Source organism: Entelurus aequoreus, linkage group LG22, assembly GCF_033978785.1.
Source record: "Entelurus aequoreus isolate RoL-2023_Sb linkage group LG22, RoL_Eaeq_v1.1, whole genome shotgun sequence".
In the NCBI taxonomy this organism is placed as follows: Eukaryota; Metazoa; Chordata; class Actinopteri; order Syngnathiformes; family Syngnathidae; genus Entelurus; species Entelurus aequoreus.
Window position 1 is genome coordinate 25,386,606 of NC_084752.1, and position 20,360 is coordinate 25,406,965.

The window sequence follows — 20,360 nt, forward strand, 5'->3', positions numbered from 1 at the left end:
TAAGGAGGGCTTCATTTGCATCTAACAACTCCGCCTCTCAAAACACACCGTGGCTTAAAGATAAGTCTTTACAGCAAAATCTATGCATAATTTCGACCATAGACCCATCAGTTCATGTTATGTAGTCCAGTGGTTCTTAACCTTTCTGACCTATAGGGACCCATTTTTTACACTAGAGAGGGGCTGAAATATTAGACAGACTTCTTCTATTTGTTTGATATTGTCATTACTGCCACAAGTGGTGCAAAAGTGTATTACAACTGAGTACCACTGCAGCCCATATGGACCAAAGCTGAGAATCAGATATTGTTTGGCGGCCCTAAAGTGGATGCTTGCGGCCCAACTATGGTTAAGTAACACTGATGTAGACCAAAACGAAGTGTTTTAAAAATAGAAAAAAATTAGCATAATACCTCTTTAAGTTAACAAGGATTTATTTTGCCTAATAATGTGTTCGACTATATCCTTTATATCCTTTATTACACAGCTTACTGCTGCTGAGTGTTGTTGCATAACCTCCTTATATGGACAATGAATTCAATAAAAGAAGGCGCTGGAATGAACTGCTGTAATCTCTTTAACATGTTTCAGCATTAGTGACGCATTCCACATGTGCGAGTGGAAGAAGTCCATCCATCAATCCACTTTCTACCGCTTGTCCCGTTCGGGGTCATGGGGGGGGTGCTGGAGACTATCCCAGCTGCATTCGGGCGGAAGGCGGGGTACACGCTGGACAAGTCACCACCTCATCACAGGGCCAACACAGATAGACAGACAACATTCACACTCACATTCACACACTAGGGCCGATTTAGTGTTGCCAATCAACCTATCCCCAGGTGCATGTCTTTGGAGGTGGGAGGAAACCGGAGTACCCGCAGGGAACCCACGCAGTCACGGGGAGAACATGCAAACTCCACACAGAATGATCCCGAGCGAAGGATTGAACCCAGGACCTTCGTATTGTGAGGCAGACGCACTAACCCCTCTCCCACCGTGCTGCCGTGGAATGGGTTATACTTGTATAGCGCTTTTCTACCTTCAAGGTACTCAAAGAGCCTTGACACTATTTCTACATTCACTCATTCACACACACACTGATGGCGGGAGCTGCCATGCAAGGCCCTAACCACGACCCATCAGGAGCAAGGGTGAAGTGTCTTGCTCAAGGACACCACACGTGACTAGGTTGGTAGAAGGTGGGGATCGAACCAGGAACCCTCAGGTTGCTAGCACGGCCACTCTCCCAACCGCGCCACGCCGTCCCACGGAAGCAGTAATAACTCTCAATTTAGGATGAAAAAATGTACGACTTTTCCGGTGTCTGGTCTCAGGTCAGCACATCAGCAACGAAGCATGGAAAGCTTGTGTTGTCAAATTTGGGGATAAAGTAGTCGGAAAGGCGCCGTTGGTATTGCTCACTGGTTGCTATAGTGACAGGGGACACAGCAGTGAGTACTCACTGAGTGGGGAAGTGTTGAAACCGGCCACTGAACTCGCCATGAAGAAGTCAGCGATCTGTCTGAGGGCCAACAGACCAGTCGGGTTGTTCCCTTTGCGCTGCTGCTCTTGGATCAGACTCTCCAACTCCTCCTTGAAGGCCTAGAGTTGAATCAGAGGGTGACATCAGATGATGGGTTGAGGCAATCTGCACATTGCAGAGAAGTTGGGGACATATCGTGGCACATTTGTTGCGTGAAAAGAGAAAAAAAACATGGCACGACAAATCAGATTAGAGCACAGGGAAAAAGACAGTGGAATGATGACTGTGGGAACATTGAGTAAGACAGGAAGACCTGCAGCACTTAATCACAGATTAGTCATAGGTGCCCATCACAATCAGCAGGAAGGCGTGTTTAAAAAAGAAGATTGGCTGCCTAGTCTAGTATGCCGTGATATACAGTCTGGTGTGCCGTGGGAGATTATGTCATTTCCCCTATTTGGGTTAAAAAGATTTTTTGAAAACCAGTAATAATAATCTGCAAATGTGCCGTTGTTGAGTGTCTGCGCTGTCTAGAGCTCGGCAGAGTAACCATGTTGTATCAGTAGGTGGCAGCAAGTAGCTAATTGCTTTGTAGATGTCGGGAACATGGTTTGTCGTGATCACAATATGCAGACGATGGCGTGCAGGTAAAAAGGTATCTAATGCTTAAACCAAAAATAAACAAAAGGAGAGTGCCGCTAAGAAAAGGCATTGAAGCTTAGGGAAGGATATGCAGAACGAAACTAAAACTGAACTGGTTGCAAAGTAAACAAAAACAGAATGCTGTAAGACAGCAAAGACTTACAGCGTGTGGAGCGGAGACGGCGTCCACAAAGTACATCCGTACATGACATGACAATCAACAATGTCCCCGCAAAGAAGGAAAGCGACAACTTAAATAGCCTTGATTGCTAAAACAAAGTAGATGCGGGGAATAGCGCTCAAGGAAGACATGAAACTTCTACAGGAAAATACCACCAAAACAGGAAAACCCACCAAAATAGGAGCGCAAGACAAGAACTAAAACACTACATAGAGGAAGACACCAAAAAACTTGAAATAAGTCATGGCGTGATGTGACAGATCGTGACAGTACACCTACTTTGAGACAAGAGCTAAAATTATCCATGGTTGGTTACGGTTTGAATTCTTATCCAACACTTGCAAGAACAACTTTTTACTGTCAATATCAGCTGCTGCGTTTCATTTTTCAATTGTTTTCTGCTGGTGGTGTGCCTCCACATTTTTTCAATGAAAAAAATGTGCCTTTGCTCAAAAAAGGTCTAGTCAACTAACCTATGCATGATAGGCTGAACTGTGTGTCTGGCTAATCTTTATGTCAAGACCACAGTCATCTCTTAAACTTGTCTTGAGAAACCAAAAAGCTCGCAAGAGATTTAATGTTTTATAAGCAAATTCCCAAATGGCTACCTTGTGGGTGGCGTGGCTCCAATGGTAGAGTGACCGGCCAGAAACTTGAGGGTTCCTGTTTTTTTTTTAGCAAGCTTATAAATCTATGCTCAAAAGTACAAGCCTGTTTTCCATAAAACATTGTGGTTTGATAGAACATGTGAAAACAAACATATATGCAGATGTTGCAATTAATTTGTAGTTCAGTAAATGTGTTGCATAATTCCCAAGTAAAGATTTTGTCTAGTCACAGGTATCGTTTATTAAAATTTTTGCAAAGGCACTGCATTCCCAAAGAGCTGTGTCTGCAGACAGGAACGTCGCTACATTTTTGTCTGTGCGAGTGGTATGCCAATAGACCCCACCAATGAAAGGATCCATCCATCCATCCATCCATCCATCCATCCATCCATTTTCTACCGCTTGTCCCTTTTGGGGTCGTGGGGGGTGGTGGAGCCTATCTCAGCTGCATTCGGGCGGAAGGCGGCGTACACCCTGGACAAGTCGCCACCTCATCGCAGGGCCAACACAGATAGACAGACAACATTCACACACACATTCACACACTAGGGCCAATTTAGTGTTGCCAATCAACCTATCCCCAGGTGCATGTATGTTTTGTCAAAACTGGAGAAACCCCCTGTGTCACACAAGCAAGTGTCCTGGTGCACTGCTGGTTCTGAACCCTGGCTCAGCCAAAAAGGTTCCCGACCCCTGGCCTAAATTATAAAAAAAGGGAACCTTGAAGAACACCTCAAGTACAACTAAATACATTTAACCAATGACTACTGACTGCATCTGAAGCAAACAAGCTACATCAACACCATAGTTAACATAAATCACATTACGAAATGTGTAACTGCCAAACAGGAGAACCACAAGCTTGTATGTTTGCTAACAAGGTTAAAATGTCAATGCCAGGATCTGCCACTGTGTTTACAGTGCTCCAAGTTCCTCTACTTGGCAACCTTTACCACTCAAAGAGCCATTTTGGCAAGTTTCACACATTAAAGAAAGTAATGGGAGCCACAAAAATGTTTTTAAAATTTAAAATGAAAAACACCGCATACAAAGCCTACATGCTTTGTGCTATGTTAACCAGGGGTCTCAGACACACGCACCGGCACGCACTTTACTGTGGAAATTTGATGTTAGTGCAGCCCGCGAGTTTTGGATGAATGTCGCTTGCGTCACACTTGCCAACCCTCTCATTTTTCCCGGGAGACTCCCGAATATCAGAGTGTGATGGCCCTGCATTTGGCGCCCTCTACAGTCTGCCCAAGCAGTGTTCCTGCTCGGCCACAAGTGGAATGCAGCTGTAGCTTGCTCACGTAAGAGACAGCAAGGCTACTAACTCAGCTGCCACACATCTTACACTGACGGTACCAATACCCAGAATCCCATGCAGCCCTAACTCTTCCGCTCAACCAACCACGAAGAGGGGGGGGGGGGTTGATGTGTGGGGGGATTTGGTGGTAGCGGGGTGTATAATGTAGACCGGAAGAGTTAGGACTGCATGGGATTCTGGGTAATGGTTGTGTTGTGTTTATGTTGTGTTACAGTGGGATGTTCTCCAGAAATGTGTTTTTCATTCTTTTTTGGTGTGGGTTCACAGTGTGGCGCATATTTGTAACGTAACAATGTTGAAGTTGTTTGATACGGCTACCGTCAGTGTAAGCTGTGTGGCTGATGAGTAAGTATGCTTTGCTGTCTCCTGTGTGAGCAAGTAATAACAATATGCAACATGTGGCTGGACTGACACGCTGTAAGTAAATGCTATAGAGGACAATTACTGCAGTGCAATTAGGGCACGCCCTTTATATAGTAATTAGAGTGTTAATAGGATTATTTTTCCCTGGGAGTAATCTATGAGAGACACTGACATCCATAAGTCTCCTGGGAAAATCGAGGGGGTCGGCATGCATGTAGCTGAGCCGCATCAGAGTGGTCAAGGAGCCGCATGCGGCTCCGGAGCCGCGGGTTGCCGACCCCTGCTCTATACAACAGGAGCACTCTAGTGTTTTTTAAGAATTTGCTGCAAAAAAGTTTGTTTACCAAGTTTTAAATTTAACTCAGGGGCCAAACATCTTAATCTACGATTTGACTCCCTCGAATGGCCTTGACGCTGTGAAAAACAGGACCAGGCTGTTCTTAAAAACACCCCCGAGGACACCTGATGGACGCTTTTGACTTCCCTCCCTCCTCAAAGACACCTGGAGTCGAACTTTTGCAGATCGGCCTCAGTCTATAAAAAACATTTCATCATCACACCCAAGACAATTGGGCACACACGCACACACACCCCCTCTCCCACCCCACGCCTTCACCACCGCTTCTTTCCCCTCGGGGTGATGGTCGGATGGCAGCGCTTCATAGCAGCGGTCGCCTTCCAGGGCCCCAACTCCCCGCCCCTCTGTTGCGAGTTTGTCGTGATTAAATGTAACATGTCTATGTATGCATTGCATGGAGGTTTTTTCCCACTCCAGACTAGGCCCCCTTAGGAGCCCAGTCTAGATTGTATTTTTTTACTCATCTTTTTCCCCAGCGTTTTACCTTTTTCCCATCTTTTACGGGGCGCCGTATGGCGACCCATCAGCGTTCCTGTTCTGTAACTCTGTACACTGTTTGTTTGTCTAATCTTGAACGGGTTTGTGCTGAAAACAAAGTTTCGTTGTACTTGTGCAATGACAATAAAGATTTATCTGAATCTGAATCTGAATCTGTGGTATGGTGTCATTCTAGGGCCAGATTTGGCTTACGGACTTCCAGTTGAATAGCCTCCTGCTTTAGGGAACTCACCAAGAGTCAAAGTTTACCAGTAACAGGTTAAAATCTAAAAGTTGTAAGTACTACTAAAGAGGTCAACATATGCTTATTGTTAGTCAATGTTAAACCTCAGTCTTGAGATCAGGAGCTCACCAACCCATCAATCGCGATCGACTAGTAAACCTTGTTGAAATGTTATCGGTTAATCGCGGAAATATAAAAAAAAAGTAAATTAATGATCACAGCGCACACTGCCAACAGGCATATATTTTGACCCTTTAATACCCTTGTACGAGTCGCTTTTCGCCAGGTACACATTTGGGGTTCAGTCTCAGAAACCTGGGTAGATAGATAGATAGATAGATAGATAGATAGATAGATAGATAGATAGATAGATAGATAGATAGATAGATAGATAGATAGATAGATAGATAGATAGATAGATAGATAGATAGATAGATAGATAGAACTTTATTGATTCCTTCAGGAGAGTTCCCTCAGGAAAATTTAATGTCCTTATGTCCTATGCTGTGGTTCATTGCAGAGACTGGGATAATGTCCCTATGTCCTATGCTGTGGTTCATTGCAGAGACCTGGATGATGTCCCTATGTCCTATGCTGTGGTTCATTGCAGAGACCTGGACGATGTCCCTATGTCCTATGCTGTGGTTCATTGCAGAGACCTGGATGATGTCCCTATGTCCTATGCTGTGGTTCATTGCAGAGACCTGGATGATGTCCCTATGTTCTATGCTGTGGTTCATTGCAGAGACCTGGATGATGTCCCTATGTTCTATGATGTGGTTCATTGCAGAGACCTGGATTATGTTCCTATGTCCTATGTTGTGGTTCATTACAGAGACCGGAATAATGTCCCTATGTCCTATGCTGTGGTTCATTGCAGAGACCTGGATGATGTCCCTATGTCCTATGCTGTGGTTCATTGCAGAGACCTGGATGATGTCCCTATGCCCTATGCTGTGGTTCATTGCAGAGACCTGGATGATGTCCCTATGTCCTATGCTGTGGTTCATTGCAGAGACCTGGATGATGTTCCTATGTCCTATGTTGTGGTTCATTGCAGAGACCTGGATGATGTCCCTATGTCCTATGCTGTGGTTCATTGCAGAGACCTGGATGATGTCCCTATGTCCTATGCTGTGGTTCATTGCAGAGACCTGGATGATGTCCCTATGTCCTATGCTGTGGTTCATTGCAGAGACCTGGATTATGTTCCTATGTCCTATGTTGGTGTTCATTACAGAGACCGGGATAATGTCCCTATGTCCTATGCTGTGGTTCATTGCAGAGACCTGGATGATGTCCCTATGTCCTATGTTGTGGTTCATTGCAAAGACCTGGATGATGTCCCTATGTCCTATGCTATGGTTCATTGCAGAGACCTGGATGATGTCCCTATGTCCTATGCTGTGGTTCATTGCAGAGACCTGGATGATGTCCCTATGTCCTATGCTGTGGTTCATTGCAGAGACCTGGATGATGTTCCTATGTCCTATGTTGGTGTTCATTACAGAGACCGGGATAATGTCCCTATGTCCTATGCTGTGGTTCATTGCAGAGACCTGGATGATGTCCCTATGTCCTATGTTGTGGTTCATTGCAAAGACCTGGATGATGTCCCTATGTCCTATGCTGTGGTTCATTGCAGAGACCTGGATGATGTCCCTATGTCCTATGCTGTGGTTCATTGCAGAGACCTGGATGATGTCCCTATGTCCTATGCTGTGGTTCATTGCAGAGACCTGGATGATGTCCCTATGTCCTATGCTGTGGTTCATTGCAGAGACCTGGATTATGTTCCTATGTCCTATGTTGGTGTTCATTACAGAGACCGGGATAATGTCCCTATGTCCTATGCTGTGGTTCATTGCAGAGATCTGGATGATGTCCCTATGTCCTATGTTGTGGTTCATTGCAAAGACCTGGATGATGTCCCTATGTCCTATGCTGTGGTTCATTGCAGAGACCTGGATGATGTCCCTATGTCCTATGCTGTGGTTCATTGCAGAGACCTGGATGATGTCCCTATGTCCTATGCTGTGGTTCATTGCAGAGACCTGGATGATGTCCCTATGTCCTATGCTGTGGTTCATTGCAGAGACCTGGATGATGTTCCTATGTCCTATGCTGTGGTTCATTGCAGAGACCTGGATGATGTCCCTATGTCCTATGCTGTGGTTCATTGCAGAGACCTGGATTATGTTCCTATGTCCTATGTTGTGGTTCATTACAGAGACCGGGATAATGTCCCTATGTCCTATGCTGTGGTTCATTGCAGAGACCTGGATGATGTCCCTATGTCCTATGCTGTGGTTCATTGCAGAGACCTGGATGATGTCCCTATGCCCTATGCTGTGGTTCATTGCAGAGACCTGGATGATGTCCCTATGTCCTATGCTGTGGTTCATTGCAGAGACCTGGATGATGTTCCTATGTCCTATGCTGTGGTTCATTGCAGAGACCTGGATGATGTCCCTATGTCCTATGCTGTGGTTCATTGCAGAGACCTGGATGATGTCCCTATGTCCTATGCTGTGGTTCATTGCAGAGACCTGGATGATGTCCCTATGTCCTATGCTGTGGTTCATTGCAGAGACCTGGATGATGTCCCTATGTCCTATGCTGTGGTTCATTGCAGAGACCTGGATTATGTTCCTATGTCCTATGTTGTGGTTCATTACAGAGACCGGGATAATGTCCCTATGTCCTATGCTGTGGTTCATTGCAGAGACCTGGATGATGTCCCTATGTCCTATGTTGTGGTTAATTGCAAAGACCTGGATGATGTCCCTATGTCCTATGCTGTGGTTCATTGCAGAGACCTGGATGATGTCCCTATGTCCTATGCTGTGGTTCATTGCAGAGACCTGGATGATGTCCCTATGTCCTATGCTGTGGTTCATTGCAGAGACCTGGATGATGTCCCTATGTCCTATGCTGTGGTTCATTGCAGAGACCTGGATGATGTCCCTATGTCCTATGCTGTGGTTCATTGCAGAGACCTGGATTATGTTCCTATGTCCTATGTTGTGGTTCATTACAGAGACCGGGATAATGTCCCTATGTCCTATGCTGTGGTTCATTGCAGAGACCTGGATGATGTCCCTATGTCCTATGTTGTGGTTAATTGCAAAGACCTGGATGATGTCCCTATGTCCTATGCTGTGGTTCATTGCAGAGACCTGGATGATGTCCCTATGTCCTATGCTGTGGTTCATTGCAGAGACCTGGATGATGTCCCTATGTCCTATGCTGTGGTTCATTGCAGAGACCTGGATGATGTCCCTATGTCCTATGCTGTGGTTCATTGCAGAGACCTGGATGATGTCCCTATGTCCTATGCTGTGGTTCATTGCAGAGACCGGGGATCTTGAGCTTTAAAAGATTTGTGACCACTGCTTGATTGAATATGACCAACCTTATCCCCCAAAGGTTTGCACCCCCCTTTGTTTTTTAGCAAGCTTATAAATCTATGCTCAAAAGTACAAGCCTGTTTTCCATAAAACATTGTGGGTTGATAGCATATTTGAATAAAAACATATACTGTATGTGGAGGTTGCGATGAATTTCTAGATCAGTAAATGTGTTGCATAATTCCCAAGTAAAGATTTTGTCTAGTCACAGGTATCGTTTATTTAAATTTTTGCAAAGGCACTGCATTCCCAAAGAGCTGTGTCTGCAGACAGGAACGTCGCTGACACTTTTGTCTCTGCGAGTGGTATGCCAATAGACCCCACCAATGAAAGGATGTTTTGTCAAAACTGGAGAAACCCCCTGTGTCACACAAGCAAGTGTCCTGGTGCACTGCTGGTTCTGAACCCTGGCCAAACATTCTTCTGTCCCAAGTGGCAATGTTGCTGTGGCGACCAACTCGGAGCGGATATCTGACTGTGACAGTCTGGTCGGCCTGTTCTTTTTAATAGACTGGTTTGCCATCACATTAGGTGTCCTGAAAACACAAAGCCGAAGTACGACTGCAGAGATTGCAAAAAATGCAATCAGTTAAAATAAACCTATGACTGTTTTCCCTTTTTCTGACTTGCAAATGTTGTTACAACATTGTTAAACGATGACAAAGCGTCAAATCATAAAGTTAATGGATTTGGGCGTGAGATTAAATGCAGATAAGGCAGGATGAAATATTATTTCCATGTATTTGTGGCATGTGCACAATAATACAGACATGCGGTGAAATAAACACTGCTAAATACCTTTTTTTGATGTGGCATTTTGTGCCACACAAAGTGTACTTAATCTTGTGACGAATAATCTATATACTGTTAATAACATTTATTTTTTAATGTGCCTGGAAAAATAATTAGCTGTGATGTTTGACTTCTAGATATATATTTAAACTGTACATTTTCAAAAGATAAATTCTGATCATTTTGGAGAGGGTGTGGCTCGGAGGGTTTCATTACAAAATAAAGGAAATGACTTTATGACAGTGTAGCCTTGCGACATGGCGTCAATAGTTGCACATCTTGAAAGAGATCAGTATGTATAGAATACAGCATGTATTACAAAACCCAAAACCAGTGAAGTTGGCACGTTGTGTAAATCGTAAATAAAAACAGAATACAATGATTTGCAAATCCTTTTCAACTTATATTCAATTGAATAGACAGCAAAGACAAGATACTTAACGTTCCAACTGGAAAACTTTGTTATTTTTTGCAAATATTAGTTCATTTGGAATTTACTGCCTGCAACATGTTTCAAAAAAGCTGTCACAAGTGGCAAACAAGACTGAGAAAGTTGAGGAATGCTCATCAAACACTTATTTAGAATTAATGCCATTAAACCATTAATGCTGACAAGTACAAACAGGTTTTGGACTTAGACTTAGACTTAGACAAACTTTAATGATCCACAAGGGAAATTGTTCAACACAGTAGCTCAGTTACAATGATGGAAAGTGTAAGGATGAAAAGGACAATGCAGGTATACTGTAGATAGACTAATATAGCTATACAAAAATCTAACATATATACGACTATATACATAATATGTGTACAGAATAAGTTATATACAGATATATTATATTATGTCTATATATTATGCAACATATGTTGCCAACTAAGCAACAACTTTTTCATGGACGCCCCTGCTTATTTCAGAAAGACATAGCCAAGCCATGTGTTACAACAGCGTGGCTTCATAGTAAAAGAGTGCAGGTACTAGACTGGCCTGCCTGTAGTCCAGACCTGTCTCCCATTGAAAATGTGTGGCACATTATGAAGCCTAAAATATCACAACGGAGACCCCCGGACTGTTGAACAACTTAAGCTGTACATCAAGCAAAAATGGGAAAGAATTCCACCTGAAAAGTTTCAAAAATGTGTCTCCTCAGTTCCCAGACATTTACTGAGTGTTGTTAAAAGGAAAGGCCATGTAACACAGTGGTAAAAATGCCCCTGTGCCAACGTTTTTGCAATGTGTTGCTGCCATTAAATTCTAAGTTAATGATTATTTGCAAAAAAAAATTAAGTTTCTCAGTTCGAACATTAAATATCTTGTCTGCAGTCTATTGAATTGAATATAGGTTGAAAAGGATTAGCAAATCATTGTATTCTGTTTTTATTTACGAATTACACAACGTGCCAACTTCACTGGTTTTGGGTTTTGTACATTTGGTAGTTACCCTTTGGCGGGCCAAATTAAATGACACGACGGAAAAAATCTGAAAAATTAGCAAAATGCCCAAAATTAGTCTGCGCCCACGCAAAGGGTGTATTTTACGTGCAATGATTTTGGCACCGTTCTGATGCCCTAGAAATATGTTCAATTGATTCAAGTGCACCTAATTCCTGTGACTACCATGTTGATATAAATTGCAAGCAACAAATCACACTGGACTCAAAGCGGCTTGAAGCCTTTCAAAAGGCACATGAACACAAACACACTCATATGCCAGGAAGACAAGCTCACACACAGACACACACACACACACACACACACACACACACACACACACACACACACACACACACACACACACACACACACACACACACACACACACACACACACACACACACGAGCAGGCATCTGCTCAACAGTTGTGTGTGTGTTGTATTCTCAAGAAGATTATGACAACAAGGATTTGACTCCATCATGCAAACACGTTAATCCCGTGGCTAAAAGTGGAGCTATCATTAATATTTGGGCAAATCGCCCTACATCTGCAGCAGCAAAAACAACACTAAGCAAGTATGTTATTATTTGAAGCTGAGGTTTGCAATAAGTGAAAATAAATCATTAATGGGGGTGTAGATAGAGCCAACGAGCTGAATTTGTTTTTCAATAGATTTAGCAATGCACCCCTTACTGGCCCTCCCCCCACTACTCCTGTCCTCACACCTCCCCTGAACTTCAATACACAAACTCCTTCTCTGTTACCTGCCACAGCCGTTTCTTTCCCCCCTCCCCTTCTTCCACCCCCACTGAGAAAGCCAGCCCGGTGTGTCTGACACCTGGACATGTAAGACGACAGCTGGAGAGAGTCAATCCAGCCAAGTCAGCAGGCTCTGACCGAGTCAACTACTGGGTCCTGAAGACTTGTGCTGCTCAGCTAACTGAGATCCTGCACTTCATCTTCAACCTGAGTCTGAAGCAAGAAAGGATACCAGTGCTATGGAAAACATCCTGCATAGTGCCGGTGCCCAAGAAGCCCATCCCATCGGGCATGAACGACTTCAGACCTGTTGCCCTGACGTCCCAGGTCATGAAGGTCCTCGAGAGACTTGTGCTGGATCAGCTGAGACCCCTAGTGGCTTCTTCCCTGGATCCTCTACAGTTTGCATATCAGCCCCATGTAGGAGTGGATGATGCCGTTATCTACCTGCGGAATCATGCTCACTCTCACCTGGATGGTGGGAAGGGCTCTGTGAGAATCATGTTCTTGGATTTCTCCAGTGCCTTTAACACCATTCAGCCAATTCTGATGAGTGACAAGTTGCTCAGGATGGGTGTCAGTTCATCCATTGTCTCCAGGATCACTGATTACTTGTCTGACAGGCCCCAGTTTGTGCGACTGGGGAGCTCCCTGTCGGATACTGTGGTCAGTGGTGTAGGTGCTCCACAGGGGATCGTCCTGTCTCCTTTCCTGTTCACCCTGTACACCTCAGACTTCCAGTACAGTTCCAGGTCCTGCCACCTGCAGAAATACTCTGACGACTTTGCTGTGGTCGGGTGTATCAGAGAGGGACAGGAATTGGCGTACAGGACACTGATCGCTGACTTTGTGGAGTGGTCTCAGGCGAACCATCTAGATTAAAGATTAAAGATTAAAGTACCAAAGATTGTCACACACACACTAGATGTGGTGAAATTTGTCCTCTGCATTTGACCCATCCCCATCTGGTCCTTAATGTGGACAAGACCAAAGAGCTGGTCATCGACTTCAGGAAGAGAACGACCCCGGTGGAGCCCATCAAGATCCAGGGCCGGGAGGTGGCAGTAGTGGGGCAGTATTAGTACCTGGGAGTCCATTTGAACAGCAGACTGGACTGGAAGGACAACAGCAAAGCTGTATACAAGAAGAGCATGAGCAGACTCTTTTTCCCGAGGAAGCTTAGGTCCTTTAATGTGTGCAGCAAGCTGTTGGAGATCTTTTATCAGTCTGTTGTGGCCAGTGCACTGTACTTTGCAGTGGTTTGTTGGGGAAGCAGCACCAGCAAAAGGGACTCAAACCGGATTGATAAACTGATCCGGAAAGCCGGCCAAACTATTGGCACGCAGTTGGAGGCGTTTGTGTCAGTGAGGGACAGGAGGACACTGGACAAACTGCTGGTCATCATGGACAATCCTGCTCACCCACTCCACCTGACAATTGAGGGACAGCGGAGCTCATACTCCAACAGGCTCCTTCAGCTTCCTTCCCGCACTGTGCGATTCAAGAACTCCTTCATTCCGCACTCCATCCAGCTGTATAATCACTCGCCATACAGCAATAGATGATATCTGCCTATTACCTGACACCTTCTATGTCAGCTACTTCTCTTTGTTTTTAATGTCTAATTTCTGCTGGATCAACTCTCTATTTTATGCTGCTGCTGTCACATATACTGTAATATTGTACATGGTAATTGTTATATATTGTATATATGTTATAGATATAATATAATATATCTGTATATATAATATACTGTACACATATTATGTGTATATTCGTATATATGTTATATTTTAAATCGCTGTATCTAGTCTATTTATACCTGCATTGTGCTTTCCATCCTTACACTTTCCATCATGGTAACTGAGCTACTGTGTTGAAAAATTTCCCTTGTGGATCATTAAAGTTTGTCTAAGTCTAAGTCTATTATGTGAACACATACATGTATTAGATTGTGCCTGTTGCCACATCAAACTCATCATACTGGAGGATGGACGACTTTTCCAAGAAGCTTGCTGATGCCCGGAACAGCTCGTAATGTCAGCACGATGCTACTCTACAAGCCAACAGTGTGACAATGTTGTCAGGAGCGTCTGCCTTCAGGGCTGACATTGCTATCGATTCCAACAATTTACTCTCCCTGTGCGCATAGTTCCTGTTTTGTATGAACTGTCACGCAGGCAACAACACAATTATTATAAAACATTATATATATGTATACACACCATATTTTTCCGAAGCAATTTTATTTGGTACATGGTGAAATGATAAGTGTGAACAGTAGATGGCAGTCAAACATAAGAGATACATGTAGACTGCAATGTAATGGCAGTCACACACAAGAGATACGTGTAGACCGCAATATGACTCAAGTAAACCACACCAACATTTTATATGTTCCATTGAAAATATAGAACATTACACACGGCGCTCAAAAATCTATCAAAATGTTTTAGTACGACTTTGGTAAGCTATGAAGCTGCACCGCTTGATGGATTGTACTGTGCTTCAACATACGGTTATTATTATGAAGTGTGTATAGGGTAAGACATATTATCTGGCGTTTTGTTTCGCAATATTATACAAAAGCAACTTTCTAACCTTCTGGTACCTGCTGATCTGTATTTGGGATCTGCATAAGTCCTGAAAAATTGTAGTTTGTGCCAACACCATAGTCGATAAGCTTCTTCTTTTATGGGACATTCATCCTCCGCTGTTGCCATTTCTAATATAAAGTAGTGTAAAGTTCTTACTTATATCTGTCAGTAAACTCGCCATGAAAGCGTTAAAACATACAGGTGTAGTGAGTTTCAATTATTCACCCAAGGAACTTTAATTATTAGAGTTTCGGTCGGACGGTTTTTCACGGGACACATTTCCAGAGGATGAGAAGATGCTGCTCCGTTATTGATTTAAGTAAACTCTGAATGTCATTAAAACAGTTAGCTCCATCTTTTGACACTTCTTCCACTCCCGTCCTTGCACGCTACACCGCTACAACAAAGATGATGGGGAGAAGACGCTGCTGAAGGTGAGCCACGTAAATAAGACCGCCCACAAAACGGTGCATTTAGAAGCGACTGTCAGAAAGCGGCTTGAAGATGATCTGTAAAACATCATCTTTGCAACATTTTTACCAAATAACTACCATTACATGTTATGTACATCACAAGGAAGTGTTTTCAAATTTAAAAAAAATAAAAATAATATGACTCCTTAATGTACCCTATAATACGGTGCGCCTTATATATGAAAAAAGATCGAAAATAGATCATTCATTGGCAGTGCGCCTTATAATTATAATCCGGTACGCCCTATGGTCCGGAAAATACGGTGTATATATATATATATATATATTAGAGATGTCCGATAATATCGGGCTGCCAATATTATCGGCCGATAAAAGCTTTAAAATGTAACATCGTAAATTATCGGTATCGGTTTCAAAAAGTAAAATGTATGACTTTTTAAAACGTCGCTGTACGGAGTGGTACACGGACGTAGGGAGTAGTACAGAGCGCCAATAAACCTTAAAGGCACTGCCTTTGCGTGCCGGTCCAATGACATAATATCTACTGCTTTTCACACACACAAGTGAATGCAATGCATATTTAGTCAACAGCCATACAGGTCACACTGAGGGTGACCGTATAAACAACTTTAACACTGTTACAAATATGCGCCACACTGTGAACCCACACCAAACAAGAATGGCAAACACATTTTGGGAGAACATCCACACCATAAGACAACATAAACAAAACAGAACAAATACCCAGAACCCCTTGCAGCACTAACTCTTCCGGGACACTACAATATACACCCCCCGCTACCCCCTACCCCCTCCCGACCTCAACCCCCCCCCCCCCCAACCCTGCCCACCTTAACCTCCTAATGCTCTCTCAGAGAAGCTGAGAGAGCATTAGGCATTAACATGCCTCAAAGCTGCTGTTTTGAGGCATGTTAAAAAATAATGCACTTTTTGACTTCAATAATAAATATGGCAGTGCCATGTTGGCATTTTTTTCCATAACTTGAGTTGATTTATTTTGGAAAACCTTGTTACATTGTTTAATGCATCCAGCGGGGCATCACAACAAAATTAGGCATAATAATGTGTTAATTCCACAACTGTAGACTGTATATCGGTATCGGTTGATATTGGAATCTGTAATTAAGAGTTGGACAATATCGGAATATCGGATATCGAAAAAGCCATTATCGGACATCTCTAATATATATATATATATATATATATATATATATATATATATATATATATATATATATATATATATATATATATATATATATATATTAGTTGTTGCTGTATGCCAGATCTGGCCCCTCGAGCCGTAGTTTGGGGACCCCTGCTCTAAAAGGTACCACCCACTAATCACTTGGGCACTGCTGCGCTCCGGAAGTCTCACTCAGTTTAGCATCGTACATATGTTGCAAAATGCAACAGCTGTGAGGGGAACACTTTGGTGTTAAAATATATCTCTGGATGAGGTCCAACGCCAAATGTTGTATTAAAGAGGCCACAGGGACTTTAAAAAGCCATAAGACAAAAACAAAACAAAAGCAGCCGTAATGTGCAGCCTCACACAAAGGGGTTTTTGCCGGAGTTTGCTAAAGCACCATCAACTTCCATCTTATTATGTTTGCTGGCAAGTGGCAGAGGGAGAAGACAATATTCACGGTTCCTTATATCATGAGTGATACAACCACTAATAAGTCATTTCTGTGGCATGGAGCCGAGTTCAAACCCCGGCCGAGTCATACCAAAGACTATAAAAAAGGGACCCATTACCTCCCTGCTTGGCACTCAGCATCAAGGGTTGGAATTGGGGGTTGAATCACCAAAAGTGATTCCCGGGCGCGGCCACCGCTGCTGCCCTCTGCTCCCCTCACCTCCCAGGAGGTGAACGGGGGGATGGGTCAAATGCAGAGGGCAAATTTCACCGCACCTAGTGTGTGTGTGACAATCATTGGTACTTTAACTTTAACTTAACTTTAATACACTGGAACAATGCGGGGGAGGACAGCAAAGCAGTCAGATGGTGATGTGCAGAGCAGCATTAGAAAAACGACTTAAATTCAATTTCATTGGATCTAATCTCTTGACCTTTTAGACCGTGGTAGCGGTCACAGCAAACATGTTCTCAGATGCCAAAAAAACAGAGAAGCCTTGCAAATCTGCTCTTACAATCAGTATCCAAACCATTTATGAGGGGGGAAAAAAACAACCAAGTTTTCCCACAAGGAAATATCACACAAATCTTCTTGCTCCATTTAGTAAATAAATCAAGTGTATTTGAACAAAAAGCACATAAAACACAGTGAATTAACTCCATAAAGGCTAATCTTACTTAACTCTTGTTTTTTTTCCTTACACTAGCAATAAGCGTCAATTCTAACACAAAACCTATTTTTCAAATGTTTAGACCAGTGGTCCCCAACCTTTTTGTAGCTGCGGACCGGTCAACGCTTGAAAATTTGTCCCATGGAACGGGGTGGGGGTTGGGGGGTTATTTTATTTATTTATTTATTTTTTCCATAAAGAAATACAATCATGTGTGCTTACGGACTGTATCCCTGCAGACTGTATTGATCTATATTGATATATAATGTATATATTGTGTTTTTATGTTGATTTAATTAATCAATTGTTTTTTTAATTTCTTGTGCGGCCCGGTAGTTGGGGACCACTGGTTTAGACCACGCAGTCTGATAGTTTATATATCAATGATGAAATCTTAACATTGCAACACATGCCAATACGGTCGGGTTAACTTATAAAGTGCAATTTTAAATTTCCCGCTAAACTTCCGGTTGAAAACGTCTATGTATGATGGCGTATGCGCGTGACGTCAATCGTTGAAACGGAAGTATTCGGACGCCATTGAATCCAATACAAAAAGCTCTGTTTTCATCTCAAAATTCCACAGTATTCTGGACATCTGTGTTGGTGAATCTTTTGCAATTTGTTTAATGAACAATGAAGACTGCAAAGAAAAAAGTTGTAGGTGGGATCGGTGTATTAGCGGCTGGCTGCAGCAACACAAACAAGAGAACTTTGAGGTGGATAGCAGACGCGCTATCCGACGCTAGCCGCCGACCACATCGGTGATCGGGTGAAGTCCTTCGTCGCTCCGTCGATCGCTGGAACGCAGGTGAGCACAGGTGTTGATGAGCAGATGAGGGCTGGCTGGCATAGGAGGATAGCTAATGTTTTTAGCATAGCTCTGTGAGGTCCCGTTGCTAAGTTAGCTTCAATGGCGTCGTTAGCAACAGCATTGTTAACCTTCGCCAGGCTGGAAAGCATTAACCGTGTATTTACAGGTCCATAGTTTAATAGTATTGTTGATTTTCTGTCTATCCTTCCAGTCAGGGGCTTATTTCTTTTGTTTCTATATGCAGTTAAGCCCGATGCTATCACGTTAGCTCCGTAGCTAAAGTGTGTCGGCGATGTATTGTCGTGGGGATAAAAGTCACTGTGAATGTCCATTTCGCGTTCTCGACTCTCATTTTCAAGAGGATATAGTATCCGAGGTGGTTTAAAATACAAATCCGTGATCCACAATAGAAAAAGGAGAGAGTGTGGAATCCAATGAGCCAGCTTGTACCTAAGTTACGGTCAGAGCGAAAAAAGATGCTTCCTGCACTGCACTCTAGTCCTTCACTCTCACGTTCCTCATCCACGAATCTTTCATCCTGGCTCAAATTAATGGGGTAATCGTCGCTTTCTCGGTCCGAATCGCTCTCGCTGCTGGTGTAAACAATGGGGAAATGTGAGGAGCCTTTCAACCTGTGACGTCACGCTACTTCCGGTACAGGCAAGGCTTTTTTTATCAGCGACCAAAAGTTGCGAACTTTATCGTCTATGTTCTCTACTAAATCCTTTCAGCAAAAATATGGCAATATCGCGAAATGATCAAATATGACACATAGAATGGATCTGCTATCCCCATTTAAATAAAAAAAATTCATTTCAGTAGGCCTTTAACATACACAATTTTGAAGTGTTGCAATTCTCTTTCCTCTATTCTTATCACACCACATTCCACAGTTAAATCCACAAGAAAACACATATTACTTGTAATGCCAGGGTGTTACGTGACATTTAAGTCAACTTAAAAGGGGATCTGCACTTTTTTTTTTTTCATTTTGCCTATTGTTCACAATCATTATGAAACAAAATTTTGTTGCATACTAAACATTAAATAAACGTAAATAAAAGTCAAGGAGCCAATGGGAACTCTATTATTCCGCCCAAAAATTCCACTAAAGAACCATTCAAAAAGCATCAACAATACTCATTTTACATTTCCTGACTTGAATATTAACCAAGTATGAGTGATAGTGTTATTATAAACGCTAACGCAGACAAAATATTTATAGCGGCGACGTAATCACTTCCGTGTGTCCCTATGTTTACATCATCAAGTGGTCTGCTGTTTCCTCGCTTCCCTGCTCCCTGTAAGTTTATTGTAGACCACAAATGATGCCTTTCACCTGTACATGAGACTTCTGAGTAAGTAATCCGACATGTTGAGACACTATGACCAGGAAATAGCGAAAACGACACAAAAAGTGCAAGGATTAAGAGAAATTCTTCATCTAAATGGGAATATTTGAACATCCTAGCAGTCGGCATTCTAATGACAGCAGACCTTATACAGTAAGTGATGTTTGATTATGTTTGTTGGCTCTCATAAAGTTATGTTTGTTGGCTCTCATAAAGTCTGCAGTGAGTAGAAATCAGTGATCAAGAAAAAAAAAAAGCATCTGGCATACTTGGTCACTGCATGACTGCAAGCTTATCCATGCTAACATGCTATTTAGGCTAGCTGTATGTACATATTGCATCATTATGTGTATGTATACTTGAGCTCATTTAATATACTTTACTTGTATCCTCTTTGTATATAGTTTGGTTTTGCATGTCTCATGACACATTATCTGTATGTAATATGGGCTGCATTTCAGATAGTTGTTTGTGTGCCACGTTGTTCCAGACCACAGCAAACATTACCTAGCTTGCCAAAGATAGTAGTAATTAGGGATGATTCTCGAAACCGGTTTTCCCGGTTGTTCGATAAGAAAAGAACCGAGTCCTCGGACTTGAATCCCTTTTTGAGAACCGGTACCCGTTATCGAGATCACTATAGTAAAGAAAAAGAGTTGGTTCTTTATTCGAATCAAGAAATGCCCCGTGTGACATTACAAGAAATGACGTCACGTAGCTCAGTCATTTGTCACGGTGGGGTGCAGCGTGCT

At 42.9% G+C, this 20,360-nt stretch overlaps 1 protein-coding gene across 9 annotated transcripts in view; it reads right to left on the reverse strand.

Annotated features, from left to right (window-relative positions):
* LOC133639184 (gamma-adducin-like) overlaps positions 1 to 20,360 on the reverse strand; it is a 225,128-nt gene that overhangs the window by 72,723 nt on the left and 132,045 nt on the right. For all 9 annotated transcript variants that reach the window (XR_009823749.1, XM_062032278.1, XM_062032277.1 and 6 more), the window contains one exon: positions 1,464 to 1,602. Coding sequence is in view for 8 of the 9 variants with exons in the window: in XM_062032278.1 (XP_061888262.1) it covers positions 1,464 to 1,602 (139 nt within the window). In the remaining variant the exon portion in view is untranslated. The remainder of the gene's footprint in view (positions 1 to 1,463; positions 1,603 to 20,360) is intronic.